At 43.1% G+C, this 12,767-nt stretch overlaps 2 protein-coding genes across 5 annotated transcripts; one reads left to right on the top strand and one right to left on the bottom strand.

Moving 5' to 3' along the window:
• The first annotated feature begins 1,976 nt into the window (after positions 1-1,976).
• Positions 1,977-7,167, top strand: LOC136449192 (uncharacterized). The gene is made up of 5 exons (XM_066449071.1): positions 1,977-2,265; positions 3,413-3,666; positions 4,243-4,372; positions 5,100-5,306; positions 5,847-7,167. The coding sequence occupies exons 1-5, from the start codon at positions 2,193-2,195 to the stop codon at positions 6,131-6,133; spliced, it is 951 nt and encodes a 316-aa protein (XP_066305168.1). The 5' UTR covers positions 1,977-2,192; the 3' UTR covers positions 6,134-7,167.
• An 84-nt stretch (positions 7,168-7,251) lies between these two features.
• LOC136449193 (LIM and SH3 domain protein 1-like) lies at positions 7,252-12,535 on the bottom strand. 4 transcript variants are annotated; one of them, XM_066449074.1, is made up of 7 exons: positions 12,365-12,535; positions 10,672-10,717; positions 10,328-10,558; positions 9,340-9,558; positions 8,380-8,524; positions 7,995-8,081; positions 7,252-7,644 (listed from the first exon to the last, which is right to left on the bottom strand). In XM_066449074.1, exons 1-7 carry the CDS (start codon positions 12,385-12,387, stop codon positions 7,601-7,603), a joined length of 795 nt encoding a protein of 264 aa, XP_066305171.1. In that variant the 5' UTR covers positions 12,388-12,535; the 3' UTR covers positions 7,252-7,600. The 4 variants fall into 4 exon arrangements, with proteins under 4 accessions (XP_066305171.1, XP_066305169.1, XP_066305172.1 ...); XM_066449076.1 differs by having other exon boundaries at positions 7,620-7,644; positions 8,399-8,524; positions 12,365-12,532; XM_066449072.1 differs by having other exon boundaries at positions 7,252-8,081; positions 12,365-12,534.
• Between the last annotated feature and the right edge of the window lie 232 nt (positions 12,536-12,767).

The following is a 12,767-nucleotide window of genomic DNA, read 5'->3' as shown; positions in this document are numbered from 1 at the left end:
TACTCGACTCAAGTGTAAAAATGAGTACCTGCGCTTTGGCCAGGGACCCCCTCGGATAGGATGTTGAATGGAGGTCCTGTGTTTGAAGAGAGCCACGGCCAATCCACACGTCGATAAGAGTAATCTGTAACATCATTTTGCGAAGGTATGAGGTCGTTGAACTGAAGTTCATCATATGGTGATAACAAGAAACGTCACGTTGCAAAACATACATGCACGAAGGCTGTGAATTCAGGTCAACAGCAACCGACGTGGTTGAGAGTGTTCGTGCCTGTGGCAATGTCCTTGGCGATTTTCTTTTCAAGACAAAAAGACGTGACTGTATATGTGCTTTTATTGAAGAACCGTGCCGACTGGGACAAGTAAGAAACGCCAGGGGTTCTTCAATAAAAGCACATATACAGTCACGTCTTTTTGTCTTGAAAAGAAAATCGCCAAGGACATTGCCACAGGCACGAACACTCTCAACCACGTCGGTTGCTGTTGACCTGAATTCACAGCCTTCGTGCATGTATGTTTTGCAACGTGACGTTTCTTGTTATCACCATATGATGAACTTCAGTTCAACGACCTCATACCTTCGCAAAATGATGCCACCTTTTCGACTGACGTATGAGGTTTACAGTAAACGGAAGGGAAACAAGTCATTTTTGCTTCGTTTCTTCTTCTTCCTCTTGCGTTCCAAAGAAATAAATTCAATGACCTTGACCAGACGGTTGTCACTATGGTTACTGCAGGTATAGCAGGTACCCTGTGGTGTTCGATTACATTATGTAGCAAGTGGTAGGACAGAGCTAAAGGGGCTGGTCACCAAATATGTGTATCAGTAAAAATATACAGAGCAGTAGTTTGCTAGGCTAGACCATGTGAAGGTAAACATTACGCATTTGCTTGCAAATGTTATCTTTCTCGCTATAAATGTTTCTCCGTTATGCAAATAAGGCGACAGCAAGTATATTCTATGGATGACATCCTCTACAGACAAATCTCATGCTGACGCGCAAAAACAAAACAAGGTTGGTTGATCAATTGTATGCAACGTAATGGTTTTAACTTGATGATGGATTGATAGTTTGATTTGTAAATAGGTAGCAATTGTAGTAATTTGGAGGTATGTTTTTATTGCCAGATATGTCGACTGATGGTTTCAGTCATAATTAGCTTCTGACCTCTGACCTCAACCAATCCTTTTCTTCAATCCTACCTGCTTTTACCTGTATGTTAATATGTAATTATGTGTATGTATGTATTTATTTTGTGATGTACATGTAGTGTTTATGAGCCCTGGAAGATTAGCCCCCTAGAGGGGCTAAAGGGTATCTCAATAAACTCAATAAACTCAACTCAGGAGAGCCCAACACACCCATGAGCTCTGTAACCCCTGAAAACATGTCCATCATAACATGGCTGAAGCAAATCTGGTAAAATCTCAAGTGTTAAGTTAAATACATGCACTTGTTTTCTCTTCTGAAGTCCAAAACGTCACAAGTACAGAACGATTTTAGCGACAATTGACAATGATCCTCAGTCAAACTTGTGCTTTGAGTGGATGTCAAACACCCGAGCCACTCCAGACCCTCGGTAGCACTCTCCAAGTTCTGGTGGCGGTGTCCTACCGAGTGAGCAATCCAAACTATACCGTACAGTTTTAATAGCCTCTACCAGACTAACTACGCCAGCTATAGGGAGAATATTTGCCAGCGAAGTTTGGCCACCAGAGGGATTCATTTGCAAGCGCAGGCGTAATATTGACTCTCGCCGTGGACTGACTACTGGCAAATTATTCCTTTTTTGCCGAATTCTACGATCCATACCCGCGTAGGAAGGCCTGGTGGTGGAGGCTATGGTTTTAAACAAACCCCCACTTATGACAAGTGCGTTCGTACGTCGATTTGTATAAGTGTCTATGATTGGGATGGTTCTTTGTCGTGTGGCCAAGAGCCACGCCTTCCACACTTGATACGGTCCACTGAAAACTGGAGATTTCGCGATATAATACATAAGAATGCTACAGACATCGACAGGGAGCACAAGCTTATACAATGCAGCACTAAAATTGGACTTTCTCCCCACGAATGTGGCTCACATATGACTCTTTTCTTCCTCGGTGTTGATACCGCTGTTTCTACGACTACCTTCCGCGGTTCTAGTTGAACCGTCTTCCGATGTGAAATCTCACGGTGGCTGGCGACATGTTGCTGTCTCTTTTCCTGATTTTCGTGGCTTTCACTGAAAGAACAACTTTCTCCGCTGAGCTACCGTCATGTGAGTGGACGTAGATTTTGCAGAATAGTTACGTAAACGCAAAATATTGTAAGTTGTCAGACGAATATATCTGTGTGTGACCACAACATGTTCTGTTTTCAGCTGGTTTCATTTGGCTTTTGTCTGCAACATTGCAACAAAATACGCCTAGAAAAAACTTTATGACTTGATTTTCGAGTGTCTCATATCTCCGTTGTTACTGAGAACTCTGTCACTTGTTGCATTATATCATATTCGATCAAAGTTACATGTAGAAAGCTTGTGTATTACCCTTTACAATGATACCCATATGTTATGACGTTTACTTGTGATACGACGACCATGCATGCCCGTAGCCAGGGGGGGTTCGGGGGGTTCGGACGAACCCCCCCCATTGGCTTGAAGGTCCACTTTCACAGGCTTGAAAGTCCACTTTTTAATGTTCAAGATTTTTTTCAAGGTGGACTTATTTGTATCACCAGCAATGCCACAGAGGCTAGGATCCTAGAAAAAACTTTGTCTCTGATTTTTCCTCTGAAATTCTGTCAAAAACACAGGAAATGCCCTTTCAGAAAGTTCAATTCTTAGAATTTGAAACGCTCAAGGGTCCACTTTTTAATTAACGCCGAAGGTTTTTTTTTTCAAGCTGGATCTATTTGTATCACCAACGGAGCTGAAATCCTAAAAAAAACTGCTAACTTTGTCTCTGATTTCTTTCTTTGAAATCCTCTCAAAAACACAGGAAATGCCATATCAGAAGGTTACAATTTTAAAATTTCCCGGGGGGGCATACCCCCGGACCCCCCTAGGAAGCTCGCGCCTGCGGCGCTCGTCTCGCGCCTACGGCGCTCGCTGGTCCCTTAAACATTAAAAAGAACCCCCCCATTCAAAATCCTGGCTACGGGCATGCCATGGCTGTTGTGAGTGGGTCGCAAACAAAGACAAGAGGCCCGAGGCTATTGACAGGATCATCCTGCACTGTCAGCAGTAGAAAGAATTGCACTGCTGACAGGATCATCCTGATCGCCTATATTGTACATTCATGGCGGACTGAGAGGAGGCATACAGATATAAAAGTCGTGATAAAGTGCACATAGTGAAAAGACTTCTAATACTAAAGACTTATAATACTACATGATAGATGCAACGGTGTCTTTTTTTTCTCCAGACAACTTGGATATCTTCGTCTGCAGAACGGATGCAATACTATCTGTGGAGGCACCTGCAGGTTACGTGATGTTCGACTACAGCGCGAGAAAGGACTGCTCCTTGCAGATCCAGGTGCCCAGAGGTAATCTCGGATCCAGGTTTCTCTTCAACTTCGAGAGTCTGCGGGTCGGAACACGTGAGGAAGAAGGGTGTGGGCAGGAGGAACTGCGCATCTACAATGGTCCTACAGCGAGCGGCGGCTCGTATCTATCGGTACGTTCGATCAGTATCGTTTTTGATCAATATCGTTTTGATCCGTTTCTTCCCTCTCCTTCTTCCTCCTCTTCTTCCGTTCCATACAAATAAGGTCAAGTGCCTGGACCAGATGGCTGTATGTATGAATGTAGCTAGTGGCAGGACAGATTTGGAGGGGCTGGTTACCATAAATATTCAACGTGTTTGAGTAAGAATAAAAAGAGCAGTACGTAGTTTGTTGGGCTAGACCATCATGTGAAGGTAAACATTATGTATTGGCTTGCAAATGTTACCTTTCTTGTTTTCAAGTTGACATATGAACCGCTCAGGTCGTTATAATTAGAAAGGAAGGTGATATGATAAGTCCTGTGGTACCCTCAAAATAAACAACCAACGCTTACAACTGAAGTCAAAATTGAAACTTGAATACTAGTACGCCAAGAGTGGTATTAAAAAAAGTAATACTACGTAAAGAGGGATGAAGAATATGGCATCATTTCGAATGACCCATTTCACAGATACCGCCTTTGAAGTTATTGTCTACTGTTTGATCATTTATTGTCATTTGTTGACATCGAATGTCTTCAAACACAGGTTTGTGGGGAAAGCCAGGAACAAGTGTTGTCAACCGGTAATACCGTGACATTCCGCCTGGTGGCGCAAGGAGACGTGCAAGAGGGGCGTTTCATCATACTCTATACTATAGTACACGAAGCTGAAAATGGTAAGGCTTTAGAACATACTATAAGCCACTTTCCGACGTTCAGAAGAATTCTACAACAAAAACGTTGACATTCACATTGATATCTTCACAATGATAATATTCAAAAGATTCATTTGTATTCATTCGTATGTATAACTGTTTTCTGGAGCGTTTGTGTGGTTTTGGGCTGGGGGAAAAGTGGTATATGTTTGCCCCCCTTGTGGCTTTTTTTTAGAGCTGCATGGGTATCTTTGTCGAAGATTTTGGGAGGTTCCGCATAACTCAAGAAATAATCAATGTATTTGTAGGTAGCATAAGTGATGATTGACATAATCAATTGTTCATTATGAACTTTCATTACCTACTTTGTATGGTTGATAAGAGAAATGTATAATACACTCTGACACACGTAACTTTGATACATTACAAGGCAACTTAAACGCCCTATATCTATCTCTGTGAAAAAAGCCTTTTTCATGGTGATATAGTGTTGAGTGTGTTTGTGTGTGTGTTTGCGTGTGTGTATGTGTGTGCCTCCGGATGCTTAAAGTCAGCATAACCGAAAAACGTCTGGATGGACTGTACTGATGTTTGGTATGTGGGTAGGTGTTGGGAGGAGAAAGGTCAAGGTCGATTTTGGGCCCCCTGGTATGTGTCACTGGAACTGCAATGGCTTATTTGTCAAAATCTTTTAAGGAGAATAACTGAAGAAAGGAGCAACAGATTTTCATGTTATTTTTTTCTGAAGGGGAGTGCCCACAGCATTCGTACCCCTGTCTGGACGCCGGCTGCCTCTCCCAGGACGTGTACGGAGACGGAAACTGCAACTGTCCGGACGGAAGTGACGAGTCAGACACGGACATCTGCGGGACGATCCAGGATGCGCTGCCACGCGCGCCCTCTAGCGGCTGGACACAGTACCAGCAGGTCCTCAACACTCCAACGCTCTCCTCAGGTCAGGGAACCGTACATTTTTATAACTAGAATAAAGAAACCATCCAAGAATGGATACCAAAGTTCTTTCATTCAAGCCGACGTTTCGGTGACCGTCTGTCACCATCCTCAGGGCAACAATCTAGCTATTGCATTGCAGCTAGGTGTCGCTGCTAACAGATGCGGTCCCAAATGTAAAATACTTTTCACGAATGAGAAACAATCCAAGTAGACACATTCAGTGAAGGCGATATTTTCTAGGCTTTGCCTGTAACGTCTGATAGCCTGGATGCCATCCTAGTTCGTTTTCCACAGCTTCCATACTCGAGTATAGTTTTCCGAGGCTCCCATACTTAAATGTATAGTGGAAGCCGCAAACAGTTTCCTAGGATGGCACCCAGGCGAAACATCTCATATGTTTGGCAACAACAATATGTGCATAGCACCGTGCTTCAGTACGCGAAACGAAAAATGCGCATATTTCAGAATATTCAAAGTAAGCTTTGTTGCCATCCCTAAATATGTATATCTAAACTTTACCCTGGTTATTTTATTCCTACAGATGCCTTCAATGGTGACGCAACGATACCAGCAGTACTAGATGACGTATACGACGATAAAGAGAGCACACAGTTGGATCAACATCGCAATGAAACATCGGGCGCGAAGGAAAAAGAAGCGCCTCCTGGCGAGTCATCCCCACCATTGCCTGAGCCAAACCCGGTCAGTCCCATCGCTGCAGCGGTGGGCGGATGTCTGGCAGCAGGGTCCGTGGCAGCGGTGGCTCTCATCCTCTGGTGGCTGAAGTTCAAGCTCAAATCGCAGAGTAGAGTAGGTTCTTCGGTGTAGAAACAAACGGAGATCATATCACTCATCATCATCATCATCATCATCATCAGTCGACGTGCTTTCGCTACGACGGGGTTATACCGCCCCTTACGGGGTGATATACCCTTTCGTTGGCTGTCATACAAGACGGGGATGTTTGACTTAGGCCACACTAAATTGATTATATTGACATCCGCGCCCGCATCAATTATTGTCCGTTACTTGCTGAGGTGGACGGAGAAATGAAGATATGTGCAAGAGCTTTTATGAACAAAAATGGGATTTTGGCTCATCATGATTTCTCGTCAATCGAAATGATGAAGTAAGGAATTTACAAAAACTCAGACAAAACATTTCATTAAAATGTTTCTTGTATTAACATTTATTTTTCTTCACGCTTACAACAAAATCCCTACAAAACCCTTACGTAAAACATTCTTTAAACAAAGATACGGCTATGTCAGTTTGGCTGCAACAGATTGATAACCTTTTCACAGCATCTTTTGTTTATATAGATTCACAGATTTTTGATCGATTTGAATCAAGTGGCGGACTTGTCTGACAAATGTTGTCGATATTTTTGTTTGTTTGTCTTAAGCGGGTATCTCACTAGACTGCACCTAACTGCGCCAGAATTAGCGGTAACTTTGAGAATTTTTGCCAATTTTCCCTTGCGGTCACACATTTTGAATGCATACATCAAATGTCTAAAATATTGGTATTCATAGATAACGATATGACTGCAGATCATGTAAACTTTTAAATACGAATGAGTGTCCTTTATATCACACCATTTGCGAAATCTACAATTTTTCAAGCACCATACTGTTCATCAGTCTAAAAGACCAGGATACATGTATGTGCACTGCGCATGGTACAAATCATATTCAAGAACCACGTGTTCTAAAAAAATACCACAACTCACCACTGAAAGCTAAAACGCAACACCTCTTTGAATGTTTCAACAATATCCCGTTATCTTGTTTCTTAAATTTCTTTCCATTGAATTGTAATATCAACTTGAATTGTGAAATAAATAAAGATATGATTTTAAAGTACATGTACGAGACTCTAATTGAGATCATCACAGAGTATTCGAGGCACGACATATACAACAATGTCACTTGATGACGTGCGAATAGGTTGTGAATGAATGAACTTTATTCCTCGACAATCGTACATGGTACAATGTATGGCAATAGCTATTGAATGATAATACAAGATTAATATACCCTATAATTAAAGCTAGAAACTATCAACAACAGTGTATGTCAATGTAGTCATGCATGGATGATTTGGTCTCGATTTTGGAATGGAGTACAAAGAAGACGACCTGTGTAGACGGATATAGGAGTTGGACCAGCCATGGTACAGTGCATGGAAAATATCGGTCTGTGTACCAGATAGGGTGAAGTTTGTCTTATTGGCAATAGCCTGTAACAACGATTCTCTCTCTCTCTCTCTCTCTACTGTAAGTAGGACAAGTCATCACAAAATGAAATTCAACTTCGATTTGCCGAATGATGCTTGTGCGTTGATGAAAGTTAGACATCCAGGTAGTAAGATACGCCAAAAATAATTACTCAAGCAACTTGATACCAATAGTTCAATTAGCTACTGTTGTTTTAGTACAGTAAAACATTTAGTTACTGTCTTACTGTACTAAAACAACAGTAGCTAATTGAACTATTGGCAGAAAACTTTGTCTTGAATTAATATTCTTTAAAGACTACTTCAAGACATCCTAAATTGTCTTAACCTCATTAACATATCTATTCAGAGTTTTGGTATAAAACCTGGTGTTCTCGGTCCTATCATTAGTCATTGACGAAAGACAGTAGATGCTGTCTGAAACGTCTGACTGTTTCGAATGATGCTTGTGTTTGCGTTGGGTGCTGCAGTCTACGCCGTGTCACATGGGTTCCAGGTAGTTTGTCGGCAGCATCCCGCTTTGACCTGTACGCTGCACCTGTAAAAGACATAATGGACGACACGTTGTATCAGACTATCCGTGAAGGTAACTAACGTAAAGGAACCATATTGAAAATATGTCATGTGACTAGACCATATAGGGAAGTAGCCAATAGCAGATGAGCTGATGAGAGTAGTTTAGTTTAGTTTAGTTTATTTATTTTACCAGAAATAAATAGTAGCTTGTGTACATGTACACGCGTCAGTTTTGATCAAGCTCAGACGCGACCAGGGATCAGTAGATCTTCTACATATAGTGTAACTTAGATGCTAGACTTCAATGTAAAGTACCGCACCACTACAAACTCGACATACCGTTCCGGTCATCCACCCCTCGTCTGTCACCTCGTAGTTGACGATGACGTCACCTTCCACGAAGCTGACCTCGTCGTCATCGGCGGCGGTGTAGTCGTATATCGCGCGCATCCCTGAGGTCGATTTCTGTCTCAAAGCAAGAGAAGAATTAAGTCCTGTCACACATTCAAGTGCGCGTGAGTTGCGCATTAACATTTTTTTGGTTCAAGTAAAGTTTGAGGGGAAAAAGTTGTTTTTCCTACTTTGACTCACCGTTGTGCAGCAGAAATCACTTGTACGCAACTCATGCGGACTTGTATATACGCACAAGCGTGACAGGGGCAGTAAAGCCCCCTTCACACTTGTGCGTATATACAAGTCCGCATGAGTTGCGCATTATTGGGTCTGTGGCCGAAAAAGTAATTTCTTTGGTTCGATAACCAGGCTGCGCAACGATGCGCTGAAGTAGGACATAACTTCTTCCCTGCAAACTTTACCCAAAGCAACAAAAAAATGTTAATATGCAGCTCATGCGCAGATGAGTATACGCACAAGTGTGAGGGTGCCCTGAGGCTCAAAGTTGATGAACAACTACTCACACGTTCACGCACTACATCGCCCACTTGTTTCTGGGGGTATGTTAATTTTTGGCCCAAAGCCATTTTAGCGCAAAGCAATTTCTGGCGCAAAATAAGCCTAAGGCAAATTTTAATCCAAACTTGCAAAGATTAAGCAAGTTCAACCTGCCAAATTATCATGGAAGGTCATCTGTGTTGGTACTAGTACTTGGTACTAATCATAGTACAATGCTAACACTAAGGAATACACGGATCAAATTTTCAACGACCGCTGTCGCCTTCGTCAGGATCAATAATGACCAGTCACTTCCGAACGTGGTCTCGCGAGATGTGCGGACACGTGACTTTACTGACACGTGATATTACGTGACGTCAGTAACTTACGTTTGGCCCTGACACTGGCTCTGGTCCACCGTGGGGAGCTGGCGGCGGCATGGGGTGTTCCCCGGGGATCATCTGGCGCCTTGTCTCCGGTGGAAGCATGGGGTGTTCCCCTGGGGTAGTCTGTCGCCGTGACTCCGACGGCCCCGCGCCCTGGTACGACAGATCGGACAGCTGCGGATCGTTCCTCCTCGCACGCATCGTCTCAGGGTCGTCGGTTACCTTTATTGTACATGATATGATATACCCACTGGTTTATATATAATAAGTACAGGTTACAGCAAAAAGGATGGTTTACAGATATATGTATGCATTGTCAATCTACAACAAGGATTATCACTCTCACTCACTCAGTCCCATAGCTGGCAGCCGTTAGTCTCCAAGCAGGCCCAATGGATTGCAAAGACCGTATCCAACTGGAAGAAGGAGCTTGTACTTCCTCTGCCAGTTTGATACGGTCTTCGCAACCTATAGATCTGCTTGGAGATTAGGCAGCCGTAGGGTCAGTATTGAATTACAAGAATTATAATCTGTGAATTCGAATTATTCTCGCTTCTTTGTAGAGCAAAATTGTAAGAGTAGGATATGTTTTATTATCAAAAGTCTGTCTAAACTCATTAGAAATTTGTCTGTTTTATTTTGGTGTATCAAGTAGTGAAACATGTTGTATCAGTCTATAAAGTTTATCTCTCTCTTTGTAATTCACAATCTCCTACAAAATGGTCTTAATTACTCTCCAAGCAGAGGTGGGGTTCCGGCTGTTTTTTGACGTGTTTTAGGCGTTTTTGTCGGGGTTTCTACTTTGTCATTTTTTTCTCTTCAAACGCCAGAAACAAAAAAATGACAAAGTAGAAAGCTCGACAAAAACGCCTTAAAACACGTCAAAAAACAGCCGGAACCCCACCTCTGCTTGGAGATTAGTCTTAATGTTCTAATCTTTCTAGATTACAATATTGATATATTTGTTGTTCCAGAGGAGTGTGGTTATTACCGTGCTGTATGAGTTCCCTTTCTGCTTCTCGAAGTCCGCGTGGTACTTGACACCGCTGGTCAGACTCTGCTGCTTCCCGAGTCTCCGACTCTCAGGCGTATCCGCTACAGTCGTATGCTTGGTCGTCGGGTAGTGCGCACTGCAGTAAGGTCTCTTGTTGTAGCCCTTGTATGTCTTCATATTGAGGGTCATATTGCACACCTCACACTTGAAGCATGCCTTGTGCCAGTTCTGCAGACGACACAAAGATAGACACGATCAGACAGAGCCGCGATCATATTTTTATTTACGAAATCTACAGATGTTTCTAGCTGATATGATATAAAGTCGGGGCGGTCCCTTACCTTGTCCAGGCAGTTCAGCTTTTCCATCGGATAGACCGTCTTGCTGGCAAAACTACGAAAACCACGCTCTCCTTTTTCAGCACTCGGTTCCAGTGCTGAAAGTGGCTTCAGCACTGGAAAACCAGTGCTGAGTTTAGTTCAGCACTGGAAAACCAGTGCTGAGCTTAGTTCAGCACTGGAAAACCAGTGCTGAGTTTAGTTCCGCACTGGAAAACCAGTGCTGAGTGAAGTTCAGCACTGGAGAACTCGACGTCAGCACTGGAAACCGAGTGCTGAGACAAGCTTCGGCACTGCAAACCGAGTGCTGACAAATATTCCGCACTGGAAAACTGGTGCTGAGATACGTTACGGCGGTGACATACTTGCGATTTTAAAACGTAGAATCGTGTACAAAATCATAAATAAACTAGTGAACGCATGTCAGTGCCCAGATGATACATCGCGTACAAAATCACAAATAAACTGCTGAACGTATGTCAGCGTCCAGATAAATCATCGTTTACAAAATCACAAATAAACTGCTGAACGAATCTCAGTGTCCAGATGATACCGATGATCGCGTACAAAATCACATATAAACTGCTGAACGTATGTCAGTGTCCAGATAAATCATTAGGAGATCGCTACCCATCACATCGAGGGCTATCAAGCACCATCCGACGCACCAAGAGCCATGACAGATCTAATCTTTCTTGAGATTCAGCGTCGGCTCTTCGAGTAGAATATCAGAACCGGCCCTTTTCAGGGCTACCCAAATCTCTCCCAAAAGAGCTGTATCGCACATCACAATCACGAAACAAAGGTACAACTTATGACCAGAAAGAAATAAAGTTGTTTATTTGTTACACATCCCTCATACCTATATCTACTATACAATTACACAATGAACAAAATGACAAAATTGTGTCGGAATAAAGTTGGTCATTGTTTATTCTAAATGAATCACAAAGTAAGTAAGTTCAAGTGACCATGCGGCACTTCTTACGACTAATACTTCTCTCAGCACTGGTAAGAAAAACGTTCCAGTGCTGAAAACACTTCAGCACTCGTTTTCTAGTGCTGAGTTTTTTTTAGCACTCGTTTTCCAGTGCTGAGTTTTTTTCAGCACTCGTTTTCCAGTGCTGGGGATTTCTCAGCACTCGTTTTCCAGTGCTGAATTATCCCCGAGCACTGGTAAATCCAGTGCGGAAAGCGTGGCTTTTGTATATCAGCACTCGGTTACCAGTGCTGAATTGTCCCCGAGCACTGGTAAATCCAGTGCTGAAGGCGTGGTTTTTGTACATCAGCACTCGGTTCCAGTGCTGACGGCGGTTTCAGCACTGGGTAACCAGTGCTGAATGACCTTTGACATGACCCGTGACCTGGCACCGCCGCTCTGTCGCGCATTCAGCACTGGTAACCGAGTGCCGAACTCCATTCAGCACTGGAAAACGAGTGCTGAGACAAGTTTCAGCACTGGAAAACGAGTGCTGAAAGAAACTCAGCACTGGAATACAGCGATTCAGCACTGGAAAACCAGTGCTGAACTTTCGTCAGCACTGGAAGACGAGTGCTGAACTTTCGTCAGCACTGGAAAACGAGTGCTGAACTTTCGTCAGCACTGGAAAACCAGTGCTGAGGCCGATTCGTCCGTTGATTCAGCACTGGAAAACCAGTGCGGAAGGCGTGGTTTTCGTAGACTTGCGTCTTGCTGCATTGTGCACACGGGGGATTCATGTCGGAGCTATAGTCCTGTTCGAAGACAATCCGACAACTTCAACAGATCAGCGTCTGAAAGCTCAGACTGGGAGAAATAAGGGTTATTTTGCAGAGTTTCTGCAGCTAGAGTCGAGCTCGAGTATGCGTCCCTTCCCAGTATGCCTCATGACATGTTCAACCGGTTTTTCCAGTCAGATGTACTAGCCTTGACTTGTCTGCCTGTTCATTCTAGTGAAGCTGAAGAAGAGTGATTAATGTTTATTGCTTATTTGAACATAAAAACAGGTACATTTTGCCACAGCGCTATATATCTTAAATCTAATCATTAACTAGAGTTTCACGACCCCACACCTTAGCCAAATGATGTTAACTTTTTACGAATGGTATAATGTATAATA

The sequence above is a fragment of the Branchiostoma lanceolatum genome, chromosome 14, assembly GCF_035083965.1.
Source record: "Branchiostoma lanceolatum isolate klBraLanc5 chromosome 14, klBraLanc5.hap2, whole genome shotgun sequence".
NCBI classification, from domain to species: Eukaryota; Metazoa; Chordata; class Leptocardii; order Amphioxiformes; family Branchiostomatidae; genus Branchiostoma; species Branchiostoma lanceolatum.
This window is presented reverse-complemented; position numbering and strand designations above follow the sequence as displayed.

Coding starts and splice junctions, on each gene's coding strand:
- LOC136449192 (XM_066449071.1), top strand. CDS start 2,193: ATGTTGCTGTCTCTTTTCCTGATTTTCGTGGCTTTCACTGAAAGAACA. Junction 3,667..4,242: donor GCGGCGGCTCGTATCTATCG/GTACGTTCGATC, acceptor CTTCAAACACAG/GTTTGTGGGGAAAGCCAGGA. Junction 4,373..5,099: donor AGTACACGAAGCTGAAAATG/GTAAGGCTTTAG, acceptor TTTTTTCTGAAG/GGGAGTGCCCACAGCATTCG.
- LOC136449193 (XM_066449072.1), bottom strand. CDS start 12,387: ATGAATCCCCCGTGTGCACAATG. Junction 10,718..12,364: donor AATCCCCCGTGTGCACAATG/CAGCAAGACGCA, acceptor TCGTAGTTTTGC/CAGCAAGACGGTCTATCCGA. Junction 8,082..8,379: donor GGTATGTCGAGTTTGTAGTG/GTGCGGTACTTT, acceptor TGTCTTTTACAG/GTGCAGCGTACAGGTCAAAG.